The sequence below is a fragment of the Ambystoma mexicanum genome, chromosome 5q (assembly GCF_040938575.1).
Source record: "Ambystoma mexicanum isolate Mex_15411 chromosome 5q, UKY_AmexF1_1, whole genome shotgun sequence".
NCBI lineage: Eukaryota > Metazoa > Chordata > Amphibia > Caudata > Ambystomatidae > Ambystoma > Ambystoma mexicanum.
In genome coordinates, this window is record NC_090933.1 from 967287211 (window position 1) to 967312794 (window position 25584).

General features: G+C 43.3%; 1 protein-coding gene across 6 annotated transcripts in view; it reads left to right on the forward strand.

Moving 5' to 3' along the window:
- OXR1 (oxidation resistance 1) overlaps positions 1 to 25584 on the forward strand; it is a 3084878-nt gene that overhangs the window by 1753869 nt on the left and 1305425 nt on the right. For all 6 annotated transcript variants that reach the window (XM_069621494.1, XM_069621497.1, XM_069621492.1 and 3 more), the window contains one exon: positions 11722 to 11829. In XM_069621494.1, the coding sequence (XP_069477595.1) occupies positions 11722 to 11829 (108 nt within the window). The remainder of the gene's footprint in view (positions 1 to 11721; positions 11830 to 25584) is intronic.

Sequence of the window (25584 nt, forward strand, 5' to 3'; positions counted from 1 at the left end):
CAGGGGATGGGTAATATGTTTAAGGATGGTCAGTTTATTTCCTCGGATGAATTGAGTAATGTGGGACAATCGGTCCTCCAGATAAGCGTTGTACGAGGTCTTTTTACGAATTAAAATCTTGTATATCATTTACACTGCAGTTGGGAGTAGAGGGCAGGTGACTTAACAGAAACGAGAACATACTGATTTTTATCTGCCTGAATGAAATTGTGCGTCTTAGAAAAGCAATTAGAAAAGAAGACATTTTCTCTCTGAGCAATTAACTAGCCTTTCAGAAAGAAGCCACATGCAGTGAGATAACAATGATAACAATTTCCAACTCTGTTGGCTCCCTCCATGACCACCAATTTGGCTTCAGAGCTGCCATAAGTAAGGAAACTGCTCTCCTGAACATCCCTGAAGACCTGGTCTCCAGCCTCGATTCTAACACTCCCTCTGTCCTCATCCTACGTGATCTCTCCTCTGCGTTCGACACAGTCAACCATACTACCCTGCTCAATTGTCTTTGTGACAACCTGGGTATCACTGATCAGGGTCTGGCATGGCTAACCTCTTTTCTCTCTGACCCTTCCAGGTACATCTTGGGTCCTTCCTATCTTCTATCTCCCTCTCTACATGTGGTGTCCCCCAGAGGTCTATCCTCTCGCCCTGGCTTTTCAACCAATACCTGGCAACTATCGCTTACTGCATCTCTGTGTTCTGCTCAACTTTCCAGTGCTATGCGGACGACACCCAACTCATTTCCAGGCTTCCTTCAGCCTCCTTCTCTCCTTCCCTCATCTCTGATTGTCTAATCGCCATTCAAAATTGGTGTGCCGCAAATGATCTATGTCTAAATGCCAACAAGACTGAGATCCTCCTTATTGATACACCATCTCCATCCTTTCCTCTCACTCTCTGGCCGGCCTCCCTTGGCACTCCTCCCACCCCCACCTGCGCGGCTAAGAACCTTGGGGTTATCTTTGACTCTACACTTTCCTTCTCTGCACACATCGTTGATGTCTCCAAAAAATCTAACTTTTTACTTCACCTCCTTAGAGGTACTCTGCCTTTCCTCTCTTTCCCTCAAAAGTTCACTGTCTCCAAAGCTCTGGTTCTTTCCAGACTGCATTACTGTAACAGCCTCTTTGGAAATCTACCTGCCTCCACTCTCCACCCTCTACAACTAATCCAGAACAGGACTGCGAGACTTGTCCTTAGCCTCAAGCCCTGGGATCGTATGTCTCCAGTCTTGAAATCCCTTCATTGGCTCCGAGTGGATGCAAGGATTACATTTAAAACCCTCTGCATTGTCCACAAGGCTTTCTGGGGCCTGGGTCCAAAATACCTTCAAATATCCCTCCGTAAATACCTCCTCTCTCAAGCCCTTCGCTCCTATACTTCTAACTCCCTCAGGGTTAGTCATTTTGCAAAGAAACGAGCTGGGGGTAGATCTGTCTTCAGCTAGTGCCTCCCTTTGGAGCAGCCTAACCGCCACCTTGAAGCTTGAGGAAAAACATCTTCGGTTCCAGAAGCATCTCAAGACCTTCCTCTTTGCCCCCTTCTCCCCTGTTGATCTGTTTCATCTCTTGTCATCGTGCACCTGGCCACCCTCTGTTCATTCGGGCCCAGGTACCTGCTCACCCTGCCACCCTCCTGCACTGCCTCCAGGCCACCATCTGCACTAGGGTTCTGTACATGTACCCATACAGTTCCCCTCCCACTTTCCTTCTGCACTTACCAGATATACCTTTCTGACTAACTTTCACCTGCCACTTGCTGGCTGCACTACCATGGTTTATTGCCCTTATTTATTTTTTATTCCATTTAATATTTATTTATGTTTTCTCTCCTCTGCCTCACACTTTCCGCTCCCCCCCACCTTCCATGCACTTTTCCCCCGTTTTCCTTTTCCATGCACTTGCACTTGCGCTTTCTTAAATGTCACTGGGCCTAGCAAGATTGCAGTTTTTCTATTTTTTTCTCCCTTGTTCCCCTCCTTTTTTGCCTGGTCGCGCTCTGAGGCACTTGTGTACGAGCGCAATATAAATAATATATTATTTCATTTCATCCTTTGTAACAAAGAAAATTTTTCTTTTAGTGAATGCATGCTTGCATTGCAAAAAAAGTATTTTTCAGAGTTCCTGCGTTGTGTGCACTTATTATCAAGATGCATCTATATGGTGTGTTCATACACATTAATGTGTAGGAGGTTTTCCAGAATGCATTGTTTGAAGCCATCTTTGCTACACAACTCTGTTTTGGTTCTAATGTATTCTATTGTTTTTCAAGTTAGGTTATGTTTTGGTTCCAGGTTGCATACAGTTTACCCTTTTGCCAGGGCAAATGACTTTTATTCTTAAAATTTAACTTACACTAATTATAATACATGTGTAAAATACTCCTGCCTCAAACCCTTATCTGAGGCAGGGGTGAGTATGAAACATCTAGTTTAAACATCAACTAACATTTGGAGCCAATGTGTTAAATTGTACCATAAATTGTCAGCCGAATCAGGGCCCCTGCTCAGGTTTGAGTAATTGCTATTGCCCCAATCACAGAGTTTACAATTAAAACATCAAAAACCTGACTCTTCAGCCAGTGCAGGTGACAAAACAAGCAAAAATGATGGTTCCTTTTGTACCTGGAATAGAAACTAAGCAAGACCTGTAGAGGTAATCCAGATAGGTATTTAACGTTATGTAGCGCTTCATGCAGAGTAACTTCATCTATTAAGCACTGGTTAATATTGCCTTAAACGATAATTTACCGACCTCTGAAGGATGCAAGGCTAACTGTCCAGCCAACATTTGACCATGAGATTCTTTACATGCAAGGGAAGCTCAGAATGTTAGTTGTCATCTGCTCCATTGGTGAGAGGATGATGCTGTACTTTGTGCTTTATCTGTTAATTGAGAGCAAAACCTGCTTTTCTTTCACAATGCCCATCATTTTTACTCCCTTGAAATTGCATTTACTCTCTAAATTTAGAATGGGGAGTAGAATACTCTCACCTCAAAATCTTTTCTCGGACACTGGGGGCAATGCTATGTTGTTCTTGGAATATTTTTGAATGAGTTTAACTAATATATGACTGGAATTACGCACTCTGCCCACTGTTAATGAATAGATCCAGGTTGGTGATTCGATTCCTTTTTCAAAATTCAAACGCAGGATTGGGACCTCACAGATGATGTCATGGAGGTGTTTGTTTCGGCAAGAAGGCCAGCAACAACATCTCTGTACCGTTACCGTTGGAACAAGTTTTGCGACTGGTACAGGGAAAAGAATGTTGATCCTTTTCTATGTTCAATTCCAGAGGTGTTATCGTTCCTCTTATCACTGGCACACACAGGTCTCAATGTTGGGACCATCAAAGGTTACCTGCCAGCTCTTTCCATCTTCAAGCGCTCTTCGGAAGAGTGTTCCTACTTTAAAATTCCCTTGGTGATTCAATTCCTAAAGGGGTTCACAAATGTGTTCCCACCTTCCTCTTTTCCAGACCCAGTTTAGGACCTTAATGTGATTGGAAAGTTTTTAATGTGTGCTCCATTTGAACCCTTGCACACATGTCCATTGAGGTTGTTAACCTTCAAAACTATATTATTAGTCGCTTTGCCATTTGCACGTAGAGTGAGCGAGTTGCAGGCATTTTCTTCCAGGCCACCCTATACTCTACTCCACAAGGACAGGGTTGTGTTAAGGGTAAAAAACCCTCCTTCCCACCTAAGGTTGGATCTGATTTCCATCTAAATCGGAAAATTGTTCTACCCCTGCCGCAGCCAGTTAAAGAGGAAGAAAGGCTCCATCGTTGAACCCTAGAAGAGCTTTAAGCTTTTATATTTCTAGGTTCTCCAAACTCAGAGTGGTTGACCAACTCTTTATTGGATACACCGGAAGGAAACTGGGTCAAGCTGTTTCAAAACCGACATTATCAAGGTGGATTATTCTTGGCATCTTGGAATGTTACAAATTGGTAGGCAAGGACCCGCCAGAAGGCTTAAGGGTTAATTTCACCAGAGGTATAGCCTCTTCGGCAGCCCTTCACAATCCATTCAAAGAACAAGTTACTTACCAACTGGTAACGTTCTTTTGTTTGGATGTTCCTCCAACTTATTCCTCATCACCCTCCCATCCTACCCCTCTGTAGAATTTCCTATGCTGTTAAAACTTCAGCCCTCACAGGGATGTCTACTGCCTGCCTACACTAACAACCAACACGAACACAAGGGAAAAACAGAACTGAGGCCAACGGGCGCCGTGCATGCTACTTGTACACCCAATGACGTCACCCTCGACGTAGGCCTTTGAGGGACATCGACTCAACGCCATCGACGCACAGGGCCCTCTGCTGAGAAAATATTTCTGAAGCAGCCGAAGCTGGACGTGAATATCAAAGATGAGGAATACGTTCGCGGAACATCCAATCGAAAGAACATTACCAGTTGGTAAGTAACTTGTTCATTCGAGCTGTGTGGATCGGGCAGTCACGGCGGTCAAGCTGGGACAGGATGCATAGTCGTTTCTATGTGGGGCTTGGAGATCGTGGTTCAGGGGGTACCAGGGTCAAGTCGATTTATAGGAGCAGCAAGGACGAGGCTGGTTCTTCGGATGGAGACTCGAGCAATGCAAGGCTGTGGTGCTTATGTGGCTCGAGCCAGGGCGATGCTGCTCTTTGGCTGGAGCGGTACGTTGGCGAACAGATTTGAACAGGCAAACAGTGTTTCGAATGAACACTGAAAGCCAAACTCAGCGTTGAAGGGTCCTGATAGTTTGCTCTGTGTTGAACTCGCTCGAGTCACGGCCCGCAGTGGGACAATGTTGAAAATGGGGATCTTGGCTGTTCTGGCTTCCAAGTGCTGTGAGTCCTACTCCAAGTTCTCAAGGGCCAAGTTGAGTCACATCCTGGGCTCCCAAACACAGCGGAGGCTGACGCACACATTCAGGGGTTCCACAACATGGTGGCTGGTATAGATACGGTCTTGGACCAGCAGCAGAGGTCCCCCCCCCAATGCTACCGGGGATGTTTGGGGATAGAGCTTGTCTCTACCTTGGAACATCCGCCTTCACCTCACAACTGGAGGACTCTGGAAAGGACTGCTCTACCAGCAGTTTTGTAGGAAAAATATACCACAGGATCTTAGTTAGGCATCTACAGATTTTGTACCATGCATTTCCGTTTAGATGCGCATTTACCTGTGTTGCAACCCAAACCGAACTAGACACAATAAAGACCACTGCGCCCTTTCACAGTAGGCACTTTTATATAGATATTTAGTTTCATCAACCAGAAAAACACACTCATTTAAAATTGGGTCAGCATAGCAATTCAAATGCAAGGGTTTTCCCTCTAACTAGAGACATCCTAACTGGCACTCTTTGGCTATGAAAGCAATATACTATGGTTACAGATTCAGCTCTCAGTTACTCCCCTACCCTTGCCCCAGGATTATGAGATTGGTGATTATGAGATTCTGACCCCCTATGCGTGAATGATGAAACTCCCAGCGACTATTTTGGATTCTGGCTACTTTGTTAATCCTTTGGTACCAGAAGGATTTAAAAAAGTTCTTCCTTCCCGTGTCTACTCAGACACCTTGCCAATTAAGATGCCCTGCAGAAGGGGACCTAATTGATTGTTGACATATTTGTACTCTCACTGAGCTGTCCCTCTTTCGGAATGATCGTCATGCCCTTGACTCGCCAGGCCTTTCTTGTAGCCAAGCACTATTTGGTTGTTTCTGCCTGGACACTGCCCCTGATTCAAAATACGGCCTTCAAGGAACACTCACTGCAGCTTTACTGCTCTCCAGTCCAGCTGAGAATCCTCCAGAGACTGCTACACAGGACAGCCTCTCCTTTCAGCCAGCCAGCAGCCTCTCTTCACCAAGAAGCACCCAGCAAAAGACCAAGAGACCCCTTCTTCCCCCTTTCTCCCTCCTTTCAAACCTCTCAGTGAAAACTGCATCTTAATGTATGTCTCTGTATATTTTCTTTAAGATTTGCCCAGCCTCTTCTGTGGTCTCATCTATCACATCACCTGCCAGAACCTTCCAGCACCCATCCTGCCTCCTCTGATTCTGCTCTTGTAATTTTCCAGCCCCTGGCTTAAATTACCTTTGGACAGTATTCTGCATATCACAACCTCCCAATAATGTTGCATCTTTCTTCCTCTCTGCCTGCTCTGCACAATGAACGTTTATTCTCAAGGCCCATCGCGCTGTTACACTGCACGCTCTGCCTTGCGAAGCACCACTGATCAGATTTAAATTTTGCATTAATTTCTGAAGCTGCCGATGATCAGTGAAAGTGTTTGTGCGCCTGCAGCTACAATATTAGTACACTCAAAGCCTGTGGCCTAACAAATATAGCCCACTCAATTTGAAAGACCACAAAATGAGGTTTACTACAAGGAAATGGAAATAGCCAGTCATGAGGTTTAACAATAACATTTATTACAGCCCGGACTGGTGTCTCAGCGCCCCACGATGCATGCGTACAGACACTGTGGCAGGAGAGAGCCCTGAACAACCAAAGTGTCTTGCATATACACATTACAGGAATAGCATACGATATACTTGTCCAGCCCCCTCATGTAACATGGTCCATAGGGTTCCTGACCTTTCCACGTAGGTGATATTACTATGACAATGTTTGTGCATTTTTCCCTGTCCTCCTATTGACAATTTACTGTCTGGGAGCGGGGCAATGCCGTGCGTGGGGGCATATCGTGTTCCCTGGTACAAGGTAACATTTGCTGTACAGTTTATCTATGTTGCTCTTGAAGCCTGAAGTCAGTCTGCTCTAAAGCTTAGAAAACAGGGGTTTCACCAGAGGAGCACGTTGCAGCTGCCCATTATTACAATTAGTGGTTCAGTGGAGAAATGTGGTTGAGACAGGCGGGACCTAACTTATAGATTAGCTGTGCTCCTGCAAGGACTTCAAGGTTCTACAGTGTAAAGTGAACAACACACTCATCAGAATGTGAACTCCTGTCTCGTAGCTGACAGAAAGTTCATGCCGCAGTCTTCTACCGCGTTCAAAGTGCGAAAGGCGAAATGAGCAAGGAGCTGAGCTGAACATTGCATCCAAGATGGAGAATAGAAACAAAATGGCAACATGGCCACCATTATTGTAGCAGTGGGTTTGTAGCGTGATGTGAATGTGCTTAGGCCAATATGCATAGCTATAGGACACTAAGTATATTTTCACAAATTCACCACTATACTAGGTGTTAGTAACTACTGTCAGCTCCCTTTGTCCCCAATACTAAATGCTAGTAACCCATGCACTACACAAAGAATATGCTACAAAAATTCTTTAGCTCATAACCTCCCCTACATGATCCAATGAAATCTTCTTTCTGGATTGGAGTGCAAAGGGTGATTCAAAGATGTGTGGTTAGACCCCTTCCTTTAAAGGTAAAGGTCAACAGGTGATTGGACTAAAGTTACCCTGCTTTAGGGGTCCAATTCCTACTCTTGAAATGAGTGGACTTTGCCCTTCTGACATCACACCCAAAGTGATATGTGCTACAAGAAGTGGAGGAGACAGAAAAGAGAAAGAGGCAGAGAGAAGCAGTTCTATGTGAAATGCAATTTTTATTTTTCCTGCACCCCTAAAAGCCTTCCCTCCACATCTTCTATGAGGGCTATTATTTACTATTGTTTACTGTTATATACTCCAGTCCTAGAATATCTGGGGAAAGTGCTCGATTTTCTTGGGAGTGGAAATTTGGGGAAGTGTTTCCCCCTGGTGACTTTTTCCCAGGTCAATTTATAACTGGATACCAGAGAATCAAGATGGCAGAACCCTTCCAAAATTGTACGGTTCAATCTCGGGAGGCACTAACTTTGCCCACTTCCCTTCTCAATGGTATCAAAGGACTTTAGATATGCAGCTCTCTGGTGTGAGACCTAGCCCTTTGTGGATGGGTGTGCCCTTTCATTCCTGTTCCCATGCCAACTTCCTGTCGAGTGGCTGTGTCTGGGCAAAGGGTGTTACCTGCCCCTACAAAGGAACAGAGGCAATCCCCCTGAGGTTATAGTCCTGCTGGTGTGCAAGGGGGAGCCTTGTCTGGAATTAATACACAAAACCCTTCCACAGTTGAACTTGACCCACAAGGCTGACACATGTTTGATATTAGTTTAATGTGGCGGGCATAGGTATGAGAGATGCTTCCCACCATACCATAACTCAGGAATGGCTTACAGTTAGTTTACTGTGCCACCAGAACAGGATCCTCAGTTATGCAGTTTTTGGCACAGGGGTGCGTATCTTAAATTCAGCCCCTGCGCTGCGGAGACTTGGCTTCACTGCAGCTGCCAAGAGAACACATGTGACCTCTGAACTTGCTGTGTGCCACTGGTGGAGCAGCTGCTGCAAATCAGGATACTGATTCACCAGGGCACAAAGACACACTATGCGTTTGGCATGGAGCTTATGAAAAAAGAATATGGTCAGCAAATTTCCCTTTCAGAGATGGAATTACCTGCATCATTTTATTATTTAATACAAATCAAAAAAGCCAGGGCTCCTACACTCTTGCCAGATGGCAATTCCTCACTAGTACTTTAACTGGATGACCCCGGAATTAAGAGAGGCTGCTTGGGTATTAATGAAAAAAACAAGGTCCTGGAGGATAAAAGTAAGTTTAGGATACTGCACTTTTGGATAGCAGTCATTTAGGAAAGCAAAGCCTAGTACACACAAATGTTTCAAACTGCGAAACCGGGTACCCCGTCTCTTGCAAAATAAAAACAAATACTGTGCAGGCTCAATCATCCCCCTCGTAAGCTGAACTGATAGACGAACTTGTACTAGTCTGCCACCAAAAGATGATTGGAATTATCACTAGGGTTCATTTTTTTTCTTATTCCTTAGCTTCAGAGCCTTTCAAAATGCGGTTTATCAAGTAACCCAGCTTAGACTCGCCTGGCTCTCTCGTCATGGGGATTTGCAGTAATGTGTTGATGGTGGGATTTTACCCCAAAAGCTCCAACATTCAATTGCAAAGTCTTCCCTTGAAGACCAGGCACACTCCGAATGGTGACAAGGTTTTTAAATCTACTCTTTTAACAAATCCAAATGCATTGTAATTCATGCCTTACTGTATTTTTAATTGGCCTTAATGCCCTCTCATAAAACTGAATCTGTGCTCTTGGATGTGAGAGCTGAGACATCAGATACCTGATCCTTTTTCTACAAGATTGTCTCACTACATTTTCATTCAGAGGATCATTTAGTGCTGTTACAATAACATTGTAGGAGGATGGGGATCTCTGGTAGCTCTGTGGTTGGTTATCCTCTGTTCTCCCTTAAATTGCTGAGCAACCAAATATTCAACCTAATGTCTTTCATTTGCAAAGTGAAGTCCCAAAGGCCTTCGTCCTTTCACAGCTTCCCTTTATGTTTTGTATGATGTTACAGGCTGCATTGATTCAGGAGCATCTCTTGTTGTTTATTCATTTGCAGTGGACAACCAGCTGTTGATAGGATTGGATTGGAAAGGAGAGTGGGGTATGAACATATAAAACACAGGGTATATTTAGCATATTTTAAGTTGTAATGTAAGGCACTCATGGTGGCAACAGTAAAGACAGACACAGCTGATCACAGTTCAAGGGTGTTTATTAAACTGTATGCAGGGGAGATGAACAATGCCTAATCTAAACCTAAAGCTAAGATGGGAGCAAGTCGCGACCATCAAATAAAATAATAAGGCAGTCCTAGTAGCGTTGTGTCAAATAAAGAGGGCCTATACTAAAAAGCCTATTGCCAATCCTTACCACTAAGTTACAAAAAGAGTGTGGGATAATGTTCACCAGAAAAGAAAGACGTGTTCACAAAATAAGTCAGGATGGTATGGCGGGGTCTTCCTTCCCCATGTTTTTAGTACGGGACAAAGCTGGACTCTTGAGCACAGCACACTCCTGGCACTTTCCAGCACGAGGCTCAGAAGTCCATTACACGATACCAGAACCTTCAAGGGCCAAGTCTTTGTTCTACAAAGTCTCTTGCCTCAGAAGGCCTGCTGGATCAAAACAACAATCATACAAAAGTTCCTTTGGTGATCTTGCACCTTGGGCGATTGCTCTTCGCTCCTAGGATCTCCCTCTGCCAGGCTCAGATCCTTCTTGCAAACTGGGCCTCCCTCCGCCAGGTTCACTCTGGCCTTCTATATCACAGTTCATGAATTCCTAACACAGTTGATGTTTTGCTCAGTTCCATCAGAAAGCATGGGTTCCCTTCTATCTGTGTAGGGTTCACACTTGCCTTTTTCCACAGTTTACAATCTTATCAGAAAGCAGGGGTTCCCTTCCCCTAGCTTTCTCTTGGCACTGGGTCAGAGACTTTAGATTGTACAAGGGATTCGACGTAACCCTTGTAGTACCACTCTGACCTCTCACGCCGCCCTTTCCTAGGGCCTTCTGGTACTTGCAGTTCACTTGTCCCTGATCCTGTACCTTCGAGAAAGACTTGCTGGATCAAACATCAGGACCAAATCGCCTGCCCTTCATCATCACATGACTGGCCCTACATTGTCTAACCTCTACGAAAGGCTAAGGTATAGTTGTGAATGGACTAGAGACCCTCAACCAGGCTTTTCTAGGCTTAGTCCATCACTTGCTTTTGGTACCCTGCACCCAAGACAGTCAGGACACCATTCCTTACCTTACAAGACATTTTTAAAGTAACAATGTTTGAATTACTGCATTTCTGCTTGTTTTTCCTCCCTCCTGCCATCAGCACATATATATTAATCTTGATCCGTGTATTGCTTTACAGGAGTGGGATTGTTTAGTGTTTTTGATGACTTATCTGTGTTTGAGTAAATTATCTATATTTTAAAATAATCCTATGTGGACATTAATTATATCTTGGTACCACAGTATTATTGGTTGGTTGCTTCCATACTAGTTCACACATCCCTGGAGAGCATAGCCTGCCCTCCGCTCCCTCTTAAGGGGCGATGGAGGTATACAATGCATTTGGGTGATGTTTCACCATTAAGGCTGGATCATGTTGCACAAGCAGTAGTGCAGGGTGGAGTGTAGGGGTTGAAAGTACCTCTGTCTCCTGTACTATTGATGGTTTGTCCCCTGTACTATTGCTGATTAATAGTCACTTGCTCACAGCATGTCACGTGTTGTGGGGTGCGTTTATTTTTTTAAAAGTTTTTGTGCTGTTGGTTAAAATATTTCATTTTTTTTTCTGCCCAGGTGGGTTCTGTTTCTGCATGAAGACACGTGTGAGCCAGAATGTGTGTTTGACTGGAACAGTTTATGCTTTTTGAAACAAGTATTTCAGTTTCCTTGGTAGCCCAACCCTCGGACCATACCATATCGAATGACATGTGAAGGCAGCAACACTTCCTTGGCCTCTTCATTGCTCAATCTTGCCTTTAGGAAGGTGGCCAAAAGAAAGGCCTATGCAGTTGTGCTTTCTGTGACCAGCTTGAGTTATGTGACCAGCTTTTGAGTTGAATTTGCTTTAAAACTCTGGAAGATAAACAAAATCTTCATTGATTGCTGCCTCTGATTTAATTTGGTTTACCTTTGCAGAGTATCACAAAGATTTGTTAATTTGGTTTTGCATTATATATGTTTGCACCTAATCTGAATAACTCTGCTGTGTCATCCTCCCTTAGACTGATTCCTTATTTTTGATACTGCGTTCTAACATGTATTAACTTATCCAAAATAAAATCTATTCTAATTATACTTTACTTCTTTTATACAGGTAGAATCAAGAGATACATTGAATAGCATTGCTCTCAAATTTGATACAACACCGAATGAGCTTGTGCAGTTGAATAAACTGTTCTCCAGAGCAGTTGTTGCTGGTCAGGTAAGGAAATATTTGTGTTTGCTGCTACTCGGGAATAAACAGAAATGTGCGTCTTCACAGTGCTTCTTCACTGTGAAGAACTATGCTTCTTCACAGTGAAAACCCAAAGGCTTTCTTACCTTTCATATGACTGTTTTAAAGTAACTTTCTTAAGATTCTAGTGGGCAGAAAATACTTTTCAGAAATATCCTTTGTCCAAGTGGGGATTCGTAAACTCCACTGTCAGCCGTGGCTGTTGTGTATGGTGTGCTTTAGTGCTTTCAAGTGCATGACTTCCAGCAGAATGGTTTCTGGTGTTAGAAATACCAAGCACCAAATGTTCTTCCTTCCCTAGCAACCAAAGGTAAGAACAAGCAAGTATTCATCAGTTTAAGTTTCCCACTGGATTGTATTATTCATAGCATGGCTCCTAAAACCAGACATTACCTTCTCCTTTTCTACCTTCTCCTTTCCTAAGTTTACAGAACTAACCCACTACTGAAACAGTTCACTCAAATGAAATGGGACTAAGGAGAGGAATGTGTTGAAGGAATGCATCACTCAAGGATGGTGGTACATGTAGGTAATATGTACAGTGGTCTATGTAAATAAGCTTAAACTCCACACATTAAGCCAATGGCAGCTGTGATTATGATCTGAAGCTTGTCAAGAGAACCACCTCGACAGCTGATGTAACCAGTGGCACCATAATGCCTGGCAAGTCCTGCGAAGAGAGTGAGGTCCACATCCAGCTGCTGCGAGGAAACTACGTTGAGAGAGATGGTGCAGTGAGCAACTGGGATGCCTGCTCCAATCTGCCCAGCCATGATAGAGAATACAGCAAGTAAAATGACACTGGTACAAAAAAGATGATAACTGACTAGGAGAGCTTGCAGACACAAACCAACTCCAGAGACATAGGAGGGACCCAAACCAGACATCTGAGCTAGTGAAGAACAAGGAATAAAGCAGAACATTGTGATCCATGGGAAGTGGTCTGAAGCACCTTGGCAAAACGAAGACTGATCTACTGTGGCGGGGACAAAACATGAAAGGCTGCATGATGAGAAATAGTCTGCACCCCCTCTACTTTTCAACATTTCCAATGCATGTTGGAAAGTAGAGTCCTACAAGGTGTGCAAAAAGGCTTCCTAATTCTGTGTCCTGTGCTTCATATTGGGAGGATCACCTGGATAGGGGGTCCTCAGGGAGTGGGGGGAGAAACCCAATGGTGAGACATGGTATCCCCTTTTGCTAACCACTATCAAACCCCTATCCCTACCTATTTTCTGGGACACAACACCCATGAACCTTACCCTCTCTACGCTGACAAAGCTACTTAGCTGAAGAAGATGAGGAATGAGGCTATGAAGATTACTCCTAGCACTTGCAATGGCCCTGTCCCATTAATAGGGTCAGGCACTCTGTTTCAAACACACACTTGCCATACATTAGCAATCGTGTGAGGATACAAGGTGGAGCACACAGTCACACTTAGAGCGAGGCTGGGTATGAGAAGGAACTGCTCTTCCTGAGCTGCTGCAAACCGGTCTGCGGAGATCGGAAGGTCAAGGGGCTGTTCGAATGCTGAGAGGAGCAAAAGAAAGCCAGGCGAACTAAACATATTTCAAAGAGGCCAAAAGGGTTCACAAAGTGAGGCCAAGAATATTGAGAGAGCCTTCCTTTAAAGTATTCCAAGGTTGCCTGTTCCTCTCCCGGACTTGGGGAGGAGCAGAGGAGTCGTTGGTAAAGACCTTGATAGCTGTATTCAAGGTGAAGAAGAAAGAATCGAGATAAACGCAACCGGTGAGTTACCGAATGAAACAAAAGTCCTGTTTGTGTTGCAAGCGAGTAAAACTGTTACAAGCGAAGGTTACACGAATGATGATAATCGCGTGAAGAAGGATTTGATTGTTAAAAGCGATGCGAGTTATTACAAAGTACCAGAGTGGTCCTCCGGAGTTTAATCGCATTATCGAAAGTCTCTGTGAAATGTGTTTGAACTGTGGCACAAGGCTAAAGAAAGAAAGCTGTGAAATACTTTGAAAGTGTGTTGATAATAAAGAAATGGAAAGCACAAGCCCAACCGAGCAAAGCCTATGAAAGTTTGTGAAAGGAACTACATATACCAGAAAGCTTTAGTATGTTGAGAAATCACATGTGAACTGTGAATCATTTTGAACGAGACCTCAAAGTTGTCATGCATAGGAGTATCTATATACTGTGCAATTTCGAAAGTCTTCAACACTAATGAGATAACGAGAAGAAATGTGGGGAAGGGAACCCTACAAAGTGAATATTGAGAACCAGAGTCATAGTGAAAAGAAAAAACAGTTTGAGCCCGACTTAGTGAAGCCTAATTGAAAGTGTTACAAAGAAAGTGAATGACAAAACTTGAGCCCGAACGAGTGAATTGTACCAAAGAAAAAGGGTCAAAAAAGACCCGGACTTGTAATGGAAACCTGAGGGGTCTATTTGAGAAAGTGTTAAACTGTATCTTTGATTTAAGGTAAGGAAGCCTAAGGAAACGTTGAATCGTACCTGCAAGCCAAAGTGTGCCACATTGAGAGAACTGTGCCATCCACCTATCCTTTTCTTAACTCTTGATGTCCTGTGCCTTAAATGCGGGGAAGGGAGCTGTCACCTGCCTATAAAAGCCATTCTGACTTTTTTCTTTTGAAACATTGTTTGAAAGCATATTCCTTTTTCACATTTGTTATTTAAGAGTGAGGACAAGGTTAGGTTTATAACACAGACAATGTATTTGACTAGACAGACTTGGACTTGTTTTCTTTTGTTTAATGGTAGGGACTACTCCCATTATAGAGTTAGGGTCAGTTAGGAATTCCCCCAACTCTTTGGCTTTACAAAATAAATATATATACATTAAAAAACACAACATTGCATTTGTCAAATTTATCAAACAATCTCTGGGAAGGTGAGGGGTGATGAGGATGGGATGGATGGGATATGGCCGCAAGAAGCCAAAAAACTCATCCCCGAAGTCTGCGAACAGTCCGGATGGTCGGGGCAGGAGGCAGTCCTGTGATGTTGGCGAACGCTTCAGATGTTCGGGGACATCTATACTTATTTCTGCATTACAGGGTTGGTGAAAAACAGTTTTTGGATGGCTTATAACTTTGGCACCACTCAATGAAACTGCATGAAATGTTGGTATTTTATTCTAGACACGATTCTGAATGGTGGAGCTGTTTTGTCAAGAGGGAACAAAATTAGAGGGTGGGTCCTAAAATAATATAAAAGTTTATAAATGTGGTGCCATTTGACGAATCTACACAAAAGTTTGCAAAAATATTTTAGATCTAGATATATAGGTTTCTGTAAAATTTGGTGCGATTTTGCCAAGAGGGGGCTACATTTGAGGGGGGGTCTCAACATTTTTAGATGGCTTATAACTTTGTTGCTGTTTGACGAATATGGATAAAAGTTCTCAGAAAGGTTATAGACCCAACCCTTAATTTTTGTGTAAAGTCTGAATGGATTTTCTGGTCAAGTGGGGGCTAAGTTATATGACTATTGTATGCACATATATTTTGACATTTTGACATTTTTGAAAAAATAAAACATGGGGGGGATTTCCAAAAAACTGGTGTAAGGGGCATTGCAAGGGCCTTAAAGCATGGTTTTGCAAATGTACCCGTATTTTATTGTTTGACAAGTGTCATACTGTTGGTACAAAATATAGTAATATACCTTTTGGTGACTGAGGTATAACCTGTGGCCATGGGCAGTGGCCAGATTGTCCGGGTCATGGCATAAGGTCATGAGACGGACAATCTGGCTTCTGGCCATGACCACGAGGGACGACTAATGGGGTTAAAGTGGCCATGTCCACCTGGGACCGGCTATGTGGTAAAGTTATTAGAAAGTGGGATAGGTTTGAAAGGGAAAAAAATTTGCTCGTGGTAATATGGTCATAGGGTTCTCTCTTTGCCTTCTGCAGGCTGCCATGGAAAGGGAAGACTGGGCTCTGTACAAAAGCCCGCCTTCCCTTTCCATGGTGGCCATCTTGTAAAAGGATTTTCCTTCCTACAGCGGGATGCTTTTTGAACGCCACATTATCCCCATTAGCAGAAACCAAAATGCTAATGGAAATGTTGTAACATTTTATTGAGTCTATGTACTTTACCGAGAAATGTAGATGGAGTCTATAAGATTTATTTTTCAGTTCTGTTTTTTTTTACTGTGCAAGGTGGTTCCTAATGGAACCTTTCTTTTGTTGTTTTTTTGTTTTTTATGCATTTTTTCTTTTGCAGGAGAGATTAGAATGTAAGGTGGGGAGGGAAATGATGGAAGAGGCACCAAGCACTAATATGGAGTGGCATGTGGACGGGGGAAGATGTTGCGCTTTTGTCACTTCTATGGTAGGGGGCCATGTTTCTAATGCTCCTTGATTACAGCTTCAAAAGCACTTTGAAATTGCTTCCACTTGCAGAGTGGTGTGTTGCAGTATATACAGAGGATTGTTGTCTTCGAAAGATATGGATCAACAGCATATTTTATTGCTTGTAAGGTAGCTGGTGGGATTTTGTGTCCCACAGAAGTAGGCTGTGTGGTTACAGTATTGGATGAGGAAGACAGCCTACTACTTGCTAAGAAAAGAACAACCTTTCTGAGAGCATTGCGGTGGTGGTTGGATTTGGTGTGGCGATGCATGGAGGTGGGTCCGTAGGAGTGCTGTGCAGGTAGTCAGCGACTGAGTACAAAGTTGCACTCTGTGCATTTCACTTTGGTAGATTTAGCCTTTGGTACAATCCCATCAGTGGTAAAGAACTGCCACAACCATGATTCTCTGTGGGTGCTAGAGGTAGGCACTTCCTCTACCTCATCTTCTTGGTCCTCTTGTCTTGGAAGTACTGCACTTCTTTTGTTGTGTAGGTCTTCCAGCTGGTGGTGGCTCTTGGGGAGGAGGGATGGCAATAGCGGATTCCATTTTTAAGATGAACAGCAGTTTTGCTAATATTCTTCCAAGTATCTGCATCAAACCATCAGAGTTTGTGGTTAATTAGATACATTAATTCGATACATTAATTAGATCAATGAAAACATTTTGCAGTTGCGAACCACAGAGCGCAGCAGGACTAGAAGGGAGGCAGTTGCCTGGGCGTGAAGCCGCATCTGTTCTCAATATGGAAACCAGGGATCATGTAGCTCCGGTGGTTAGGGGTCATCCATGGCACCATTTGGCTCACAAGAGAAAATTGCTGTCGAACAACTCCATGCCAGTCACTGTGCCTGCTCCCAGCTTGGGCGCAGCCGTTATGCATCCAGCAGTACCTAACAGTGTCTATACCCGGCACCAATAAACTATTAAAGCAGGAACAGCCAGAATGAGGGTGTGAGAGTTAGGAGACTGATTGTGACTGTGGAGAGGCAAGAAGAGAAATAAGAGACAGAGAGTAGAGGAAGGGATAGACTGTGAAGCAGAGGAGGTTCAGTGCAGAGAGACAGCGAGAGAGGGAGATTAATGATCAACTTCAAAGGGGAGATGGATGGACGAGTAGGCAAGGTACAAATGGGGAGGAAACAATTAGGAGAACGTGAATGGCTGTTTGAAGGAAGAGGACAGGGCCCCAAGGCTAGTAGGAAAACAGTGAAAATGAAGGGCTGGACGAGGAAGGGGTCATATACTGGTGCGTAGGGGCAGGATTGAGGGCCAGAGGCCAGGGACTAAAGGGGCCATAAGACCACTTTCAGTTGAGCAAAGGCTGTTATGAAACCGAACCATCAGGGGAAAGGCTGTGTATCCTCGGGCACACCTGTTTGTTAGAACTGATGTCTGGCCATTGTCAAACAACCTGAATGTTCTAGGTGTGTGGTGCCAGTAGTAGGGACCAGGAGGACTAACACTAGAGCCGGATGACCCCTGCACCTACCAAGAAAGATAAAGAGCCAAGCCAAAACTGTTTGGTACACTGTAGAAACACAGACTGGGTGACTGTTTTAGCGAGAGAGAGGAAGTACTAGACAAATGCATTTTCGTTAGCAAATGTTTTGATTCAGGCTCAAATCCAACTAAATGGCGCACACACATCATGTGTGGGTATTTACACTGAAGTGAATGCATTCATATTTACTAGTATATTAAAGCCAAGAAAGACAATCTGCTGATCATCAAAATTCTTCACAACCCAAGTTTTGTCATTTTAATGGTGGGTGATTACATCACTCAGGCAAATGTGTCACCATTTACATAAAGGGCAACTATTTTGTGGGGTACAGTGCGCCATTTAAGATTTTAAAGTGGAAGTATTTTACCCCTTATTTTGTTGGGAGTAAAACTTTTTTTTAGGGAGTAAAAAAGTAAGTCCCATTCCCAAAGAGAACATTTCACAAGTAAGATTTTTTTTAAACTGTAAAGCAGAAATATTTTTGTCATATTTATTTGCACCTATTAATTTACATTCAAATATACCTTTATATCTCTTCAGATCAGGCAGTAATGATAGGTTCTTCCTGTGACTATGTGTAGTGTGAACAAGGATGTTTTTCTTCTCGGCACCCTAACCCCCTGTATTTTTAGTTACTTTTATCTTTTACCTTCGACAAATAGCTTCAAGCCGTTTGAGATGAGTATGAAAGGCGCTTATACATAAATAAGTGACTTGTACTTTAATGAGAAAAATGCATTTCTTAGTTGAACATCATAAGGTAATACGAATTAGACACTTGCCTTTGAAGCTGCAAAGCAAATGGGAAAAGTCTTTTGGCCAAAGGACTTATCACTAAAGGGAATCTCTTTAAGAACAAACTAATTTTAGCTCAGTGTTTTAGACCTGCATTCCATTGAGATGGATCTCTGGAAAGGAGGTCAGGTGCACATCAACATATCTAGATTACAGCTCTTCATACACAATTGCGGGACATTCAAATACACGTTTGTTAATGCATAACCACATCTTGTGTGAATGGACTGCGAAGAGAAAAATTGACTGGCCCTTTTGTTGGTACAAAATGTGAGGGAAGATCATTTATGTGGTAATAGTTCTATTTTTCTAAAAGTCTAAAAAACAAATTGCATTCTTTGTTTTACTTTGGGGCTGCCACTAAGGGACTTATTAATGGCAAATGAAACAATTTTAACATTGATCTCTGGAGCAATGTATGAAGGGGGCATTTGAGCTTTTCATTTCCATAGGATTGTTCTCCTATTAATCTTTGCTAATGGCAATCAAAATGTTTAAAATATGAAATCCCTTTGATTGTCTCGGGAGGATAGCTCAACGGCAACGTGCTCGCCTTGAAAGCAAGACGACACGGAGCAAAACAGGTTCGATCCCTGGGTCCGCGCTAAACCTCTGGGTATTAAGCGCATTATAAATAACCTACCATATTATTTAATTGCCACTGATGAGTCTTCCTGTTTAAGCTTTATTGGAGAAGTATTGTTAGGTTTTAGAGGTGAGATTTGTTTTGTCGTACTTGGTGCTACCAGCATTTAAGACATGTCACTATCATCCTTTGATCCTATGTATTTTCAGTTTCACTACATTCCTGTAAGGTAGATTTTATTGCATAGAAACCCCTTGTTGGAGGGATTGTGACATACAAACTAATTCCGCTGATGAGCATTTTATTTTTTTCATAAGAAGTTAATTCACCTGTAATCATTTTAGACCAATGATATCTTAGTTTTATTCTAAAATCTTTCCTCATCACTAAGTCGAACGATTTCAGATCTCAAGGCAGCTCTTTATTTGCTTAATTCTAAATCCAGTCAGAGCTCCCCTACCATTTAATTGAATGCTAATTAAGGCAGTACAAACTCCATTCTACCCCCTTTCCTCCACATGAATGAGACTTTATGACGCACCAGAGACAACTTTAAACCTACCTGTTCTATTCTCGCTATGAACTGTAATCGATAGATAAAGCCCTCTGTGCTCCTCTTCCCCACCCCTATAGATTTGCATGCTTGTTTGCATATTCCTTAACAGAGAAGGAATCCTCAGTAGGTAATGTTCACACTAATACATCATTTCAGGTAGCCATACTTTTTGCAGATTTCCCTGATGACCTTGTAATTCCACCTCAACCTCCATTTTTGTACATGCCTTTAGAAATTGTCATGCCTCGGGGAAGGTGGCGGGTTTGGAACCGCTGGCGCTACAGTCCGCCATAGCATGTTCCATCACGTTTTTTTGTTTCATGCACGTAACCGAAAGTACTTATACAGTCACTTCCGGGTTACGGGCGCTTTGCAATGTTGCCTAGTTCTAGCCTGTGTTGCTGTCGCTCTCGTTCTCCTTCTCCGTACGATCCCACGCGTCCTTCTAGTTTTCTCCTTCCTCTCTTCCCGTGAGTTTTTGGGGTACTCTCTCTTTTGCTTTCGCCCGCTCGCCCTGCTCTTTTCTGTGCTCTCTCTCCTCCTCGCTCCACTTCTTTCCCTGTCTTTCTGGTTTCTTAGTCCTCCCCCTGCCTCTTTTCCGCCCGTTTGTCTTTCAGCCTTTCGCCTTGCACTCACCAACCAGCCTGTGTACCAGACCTAAGCCTGCCTTTTGTACTGCCTTTTGCCATTTGCCTTGTACTCACCAACCAGCCTGTGTATCAGACCTCTGCCTGCTTTTTGGACTGCCTTTTGCCATTCGGCTTGTACTCACCAACCAGCCGGTGTACCAGACCTCTGTCTGCCTTGGAACTGCCATCAGCCCCGACTTACATCAACTTGCCTTCCTGCTTACTTAAGACTGCTCTGCAACCGCCTTGTGAAAATCTCATAGGGGTTTTTTGTGCCGCCGGCTTTTTCCCCTCTTTTGACATTCCCGGAGGATCGCCCATCGCCCCATCTATACAGTGGCACGGTGGCGTCCTTCCGTGGACGTCCATACCTACACAAAAAAAAGGAGAGACTCGGAAGCCGGGCGAAAAGGAGGCCCAAAAGGAAGGACAAAGGTAAGGAGGTTGGGGAGGGTGGAGAGACGGAATCTTCTTTCGAGGAAGAGAATATTACCGACTCCAGTGACAGAAATGTTGCTCCATTGAAGGTTACTGAAATTGAAGTCCTTGTATCCAGTTCTCCTTGCGTCATCTCTGTGAAGAACAATTTCTTTCAGTACCTGCTGTTGGATTAGAGCGGGAAAGAAAAATCTAAAGTTCATGATCCTTCTTTTAGGCCTTTAAGCAATGTGGCTAAAGAAATGTCTCTGAAAGTGAACCTCATAATCAGAGCATTGTTTATTGATCATATATGCACCATGACATCCCCAGTCAAATATTTATCAAAGCTTCATCCACAGGGAAAGACCGCCACAAGGGTGGCTTATGTGGAGTTTGGAAAGAAAATGTCAGAACTCCATAGGAAAAAGCCAAAGCAGTCTTCAAAAACGGGTCAGCAAAATAAAACCTCTGCATCCAACGATGCTGCAGATCACAATCACACAGTAGGAGGGATTCTCCACAGCAATTTCTCAACCATGTTCTAGGCTCCATTTCACAAGAAAAAACATCAACCCAAATTGATCTCTGCATTTGACTAACATTGAAGTGGCCAAGGTAACGATAGAAGAAATAGGTAAAAATTAAAATAGGCCAAAGTAGAAAGAATGCTGAAAAGAGAGAAACAAAAGGAGTTTGCAAAATAGGGATATTCCTTAAGTCAAGGGGATACCCCCACCCACTTCCGATGCCCCCATCACCAAGTGTCATATCTGAAGTAATACTCACCAATTGGTCATCAGAACCTTCTGCACCAACCCTCACCACATACCTGGATGCAAATGTGTGAAGAGGACTATATTAACACGCTGCCTGTGAAGGCTCGCCCTAGTTTTGCAGCTATCTGAACAGCAGGGCGAACCTAGAGCTTCTGTCTTCTCCTCCATCACCTGAGCAGCCGACTCGGCGTGCTGAACTGTGAAATGTAAATGGCCTTGTCATATTTAATCTGCTCCTATGAATGTACACGGTCTGCTGTAGAGACTTTGCATTGTTATCCATGCTTTAAATATGTAACATGAGTTGTTGTTGTAATGTGTAATGCGCCAGTCACTGCTTCTTGCCAATAAAGAAAAGTTTAAAAAAAAAAGAAAGGAGCTAAAAAAATCTAAGCTTGTCTACTTCACTCCTTCCCCACACTGCTTCTGTAAACAAGTTCAATGTGGGGGTGATTACAAAATGCACCACATAATGGGTAGGTATAACATTGGTTGTATCACAATGAAAGTTAAGCAGACACTGACATTGACTTTTGGAAGTCTTGTTATCGTTGTTAATGCCCACAACGTATAGTGTGATTAGCGGGTTGCTGCAAAAAGGAAACCCTCCGGGGAATAAAACCCTTGGCAGCGTGGAGATCCTTGATATGAAGCAGGGGCTTGAAATCAGCAGGAGCAGTAGGGTAGTCCGTAGTAGTGGTCGGTAGGTACTGAGGTTGCTATGAGCAGGAGAGGGAATAGCAGCTGGAACGGTAAGAAGCACTGCAAAGAAATCAGCAGATGGACGTGCAGAAGATATCATGAGCAGGAGTTGGAAAACAGCAGCAGCGGTTAAGCAGCACTGCAAGGAAGTTCATAGTAAGGCACAGCTGCAGTAAGGAACTGGGAGAACAGCAAAAGTGGCAAAGCAGCATCAAAATGAAGTTGGCAGTAAGGTACCGTAGCAATAAGGAGCAGGAGCTGGAAAGTGCCGTAGCCGCAGACGAGCCGCACCTCCAATGTAACTAAAGATGAGGCGAGGATGGCAATAATGAACAGGAATGGAATGGAATGGGACAACGAGGGACAGGAACAGCAACGGAGCATAAAGAAAAGGCAGGACTGAATGGGAGCAAGGGAAGCCCCGTAGTAGTAAGGCAGAAAGGGCACAAGAATAGTTCAAGGAATCAATAAAAAAAGTCCCTGTAGAGCGTGAGTGCTTAGAGAGAGGCGATGCAAGGTGCTTACCAAGCAGGCTGCCTTTATCCTCTTCTCATGTCTGTGCCGTAGTTAGTGTTTCATGCAACGCCATCTTAGAATCGACGACTAGCATGAGTAGCTTGCTGTAGGGAACGAGGGAATGATGGGCACCATCTTAGATGGGACAAAGACCTAATGGCATATCTGTTTTGTCAGCGGTGCCATACGGACCATGAATGCTGTTCATTTCTAACAGTTTGGATAAGTGAGTTATAAAATGAATCCTCACAAACTACAGCTAACAAGATATTCATAGATAACAGATTGGGGCAGGGTAAGATGCTCTTAAGGATCCCACGTAGGCCACCTGCAGTTATAGCATCACCAAACTAGTGAGTTCCCCTAGCCCCCACAGCCTCCTGTTCATATTCTTTCTTCATTTCTCCAGTAACTTCACCAGCCAGGAGAGAAGGTCCTTGTAAAGCCATGTGGTGACTACAGGAACTGGTAGAGAAAATTCCTAATGCACTTGAGACCAGTTGAGAATGGCTGCCTAGTGCAAGCATGGAGTGAAAGTCCCTAATTCATGTGATGTTCTTTGTGACGCTAAGCTCCGAAATGCTGCATACAGAAACTGGGGAGAAAGTTGCTAAAGCCTATGGAAATTCTTGGAAAGTAGAACAGAGACAGTCATCCTAAGGAAACCAGGAGAGAACATTGATAAATTATATGCCTTGGTGAAAATAAGTTGATATGCACTACATAGTGGAACCGGGAGAAATGGTTCCTCATATAAGCAACTTTGGAAAGGCATGTGGATCAGTCCTGAAGCACACTACAAAATTGTCCCAGGAGGTAGAGTTCCCAAATAGCAGTGTTAAAGCTCCAGTTGTGTGATTCAATAAATTAAGAAGTCATATATGTTAACTCGTGTCAGTCCACTAATTATCTGACAATATGTTAAAACCTCTAGTCCACTGATTGTCAGCCTGGAAGAAAAACATGAATGTTTTTAAAGATAAACAATTCGACTGCTGCTGTTTTAATTTTTTGAATCACTACAGGCCTAACAAGTCACCTTTTGGTGGTTGTTCTTCAGAGAAATTCTCTGCTAAAGCTGATAAGATTTTTGTAATTTAGGAGTTTCTGTTAAAGTGTTGTTTCCCAACTAGTTTGATTCCTCTTAAGAAGAGAATGGGAACATGGAACATTAGTTAATCTGACACAAAACAAGCGGTCACTAGAGGGTAATCCATTAGATTTCTCGTAGTTCTACGAATCTACGAGAAGATGATCAAACTTTGGCACTTGAGTCCACAAATGTAAATCTTAGGATGAATATCATATATATATTTGGAGACATCCATGACTTGGATGCATAGTGCCAAGTGGGCAAAATATCCTTGTAAATTGGCATGTTGCTGGCCTAAATGAACACTGCAACAACAAGGATGTCATATCATTGCCTGAAATTATGGAAAGCAATATTGAACACTCGGGCATTGCCATACATAAAAGCTGTACCTGTCCTTCAAGCGGTTGACGAAAAGGAGAAGTGATGACTCTTATTAAAAAAGGTATGTTTAAACAGGTAGTTAAATTACTGATAGAATCTCAAACCAGAATGCAATACCATTTCAGATCACCAGATTGATCATTAGGGGAGGTCTTGTGGTTACCTATACCTAAACAAGAAAACTGGTTGAAACTCGGGGCTTACTTGAGGAATTATTAATTTGATTTCCTTCTGATGTCCTTGTTTAGTTTGTTTATTTATAGAGCGCGTCTGAACCCTCAGGTAGCTGGGCGCATAATCATGTGGACAACATAGTTAAATATCGTTGCGTGCAGCAAAAGAAAGAGTACATGCATTCAATGGTACAGTATGTGGCATGAGATAAATACAATAGATAATATAGGACCTGGTTACATGGTGGTCTGTTACAGGTAAGTTAAGGCATACGGTTGTAATTAGTAGAGTGAAGCGGCCTGGAGGTGAGTAAGCAGCAGAGTGTTAGGCAGAGAGAGCCAGGATTTCACCATGGTTCTGAATGGCCAGAAGGAATCTTCTGATCTGATTGCAAGCAGGAGTGTGTTCCAGCATTGAGCTGCGAGAACTAGGAAGCTGGAACCTCCTGCTGGTTTTAGATTGAAATGGGGGACCTTGAGTTGGTGCAAATATGGAGTTCTGGTGGGTCTGGTAGTGCTGTGTCTAGAGAATTTGTCAGATAGGTAGTGCGGGGCAGTCAGTGACAGGCACTTGTGTGTAATGACAAGAGTTCTTAGCTTGATTCTGTCTCGGATTGGGAGCCAGTGGACATCGTTGCTGGCAGTGGAGATGTGAGCCTTGCGCGGGAGGTTAAAAGCACATTTTAAGGCATTATTTTGAAGAATATGGAGTCTGTTCAGATTTTTAGTGGTGGTGCCTAGGAAGAGTGTGTTACAATAGTCTAATTTAGACAGTATCAGTGCTCTGGATAAGGTGAGGTACCTGGATGAAGATAGAAAAGGTCTACAGGCATTGATAAGTTTGTTGGTGTAGGTGGTTGATGAGATGGTAGCATTTGTTTTTAAGTGATAGGGTGGAGTCGAGGTACACATCTAAAGTTTTGACCTCTTTGGAGACTTTTATGATGTTGCCATCAATGGAGAAAGATTGGTACCTAGAGTCCAATTTGTTGAGGCGGGCCTGGGAGCCTACGATAAGCAGTTCCGTCTTATCGTCATTGAGGCAGAGACTGTGTTTGGCCATTCAGGCTTGGATTTCTAGGTAGATTTTGTTAAGCTTTGCAACATCTTCTTCATAACAACCAGTGAGTGTGATGAGGACCTGGGTGTCGTCTGCGTAATTAGTGTAGCTGACACCCAGATTGTCAAGACGGTCGAAGAGAAGCTTAGTGAAGATGTTGTAAAGTGTGGGAGA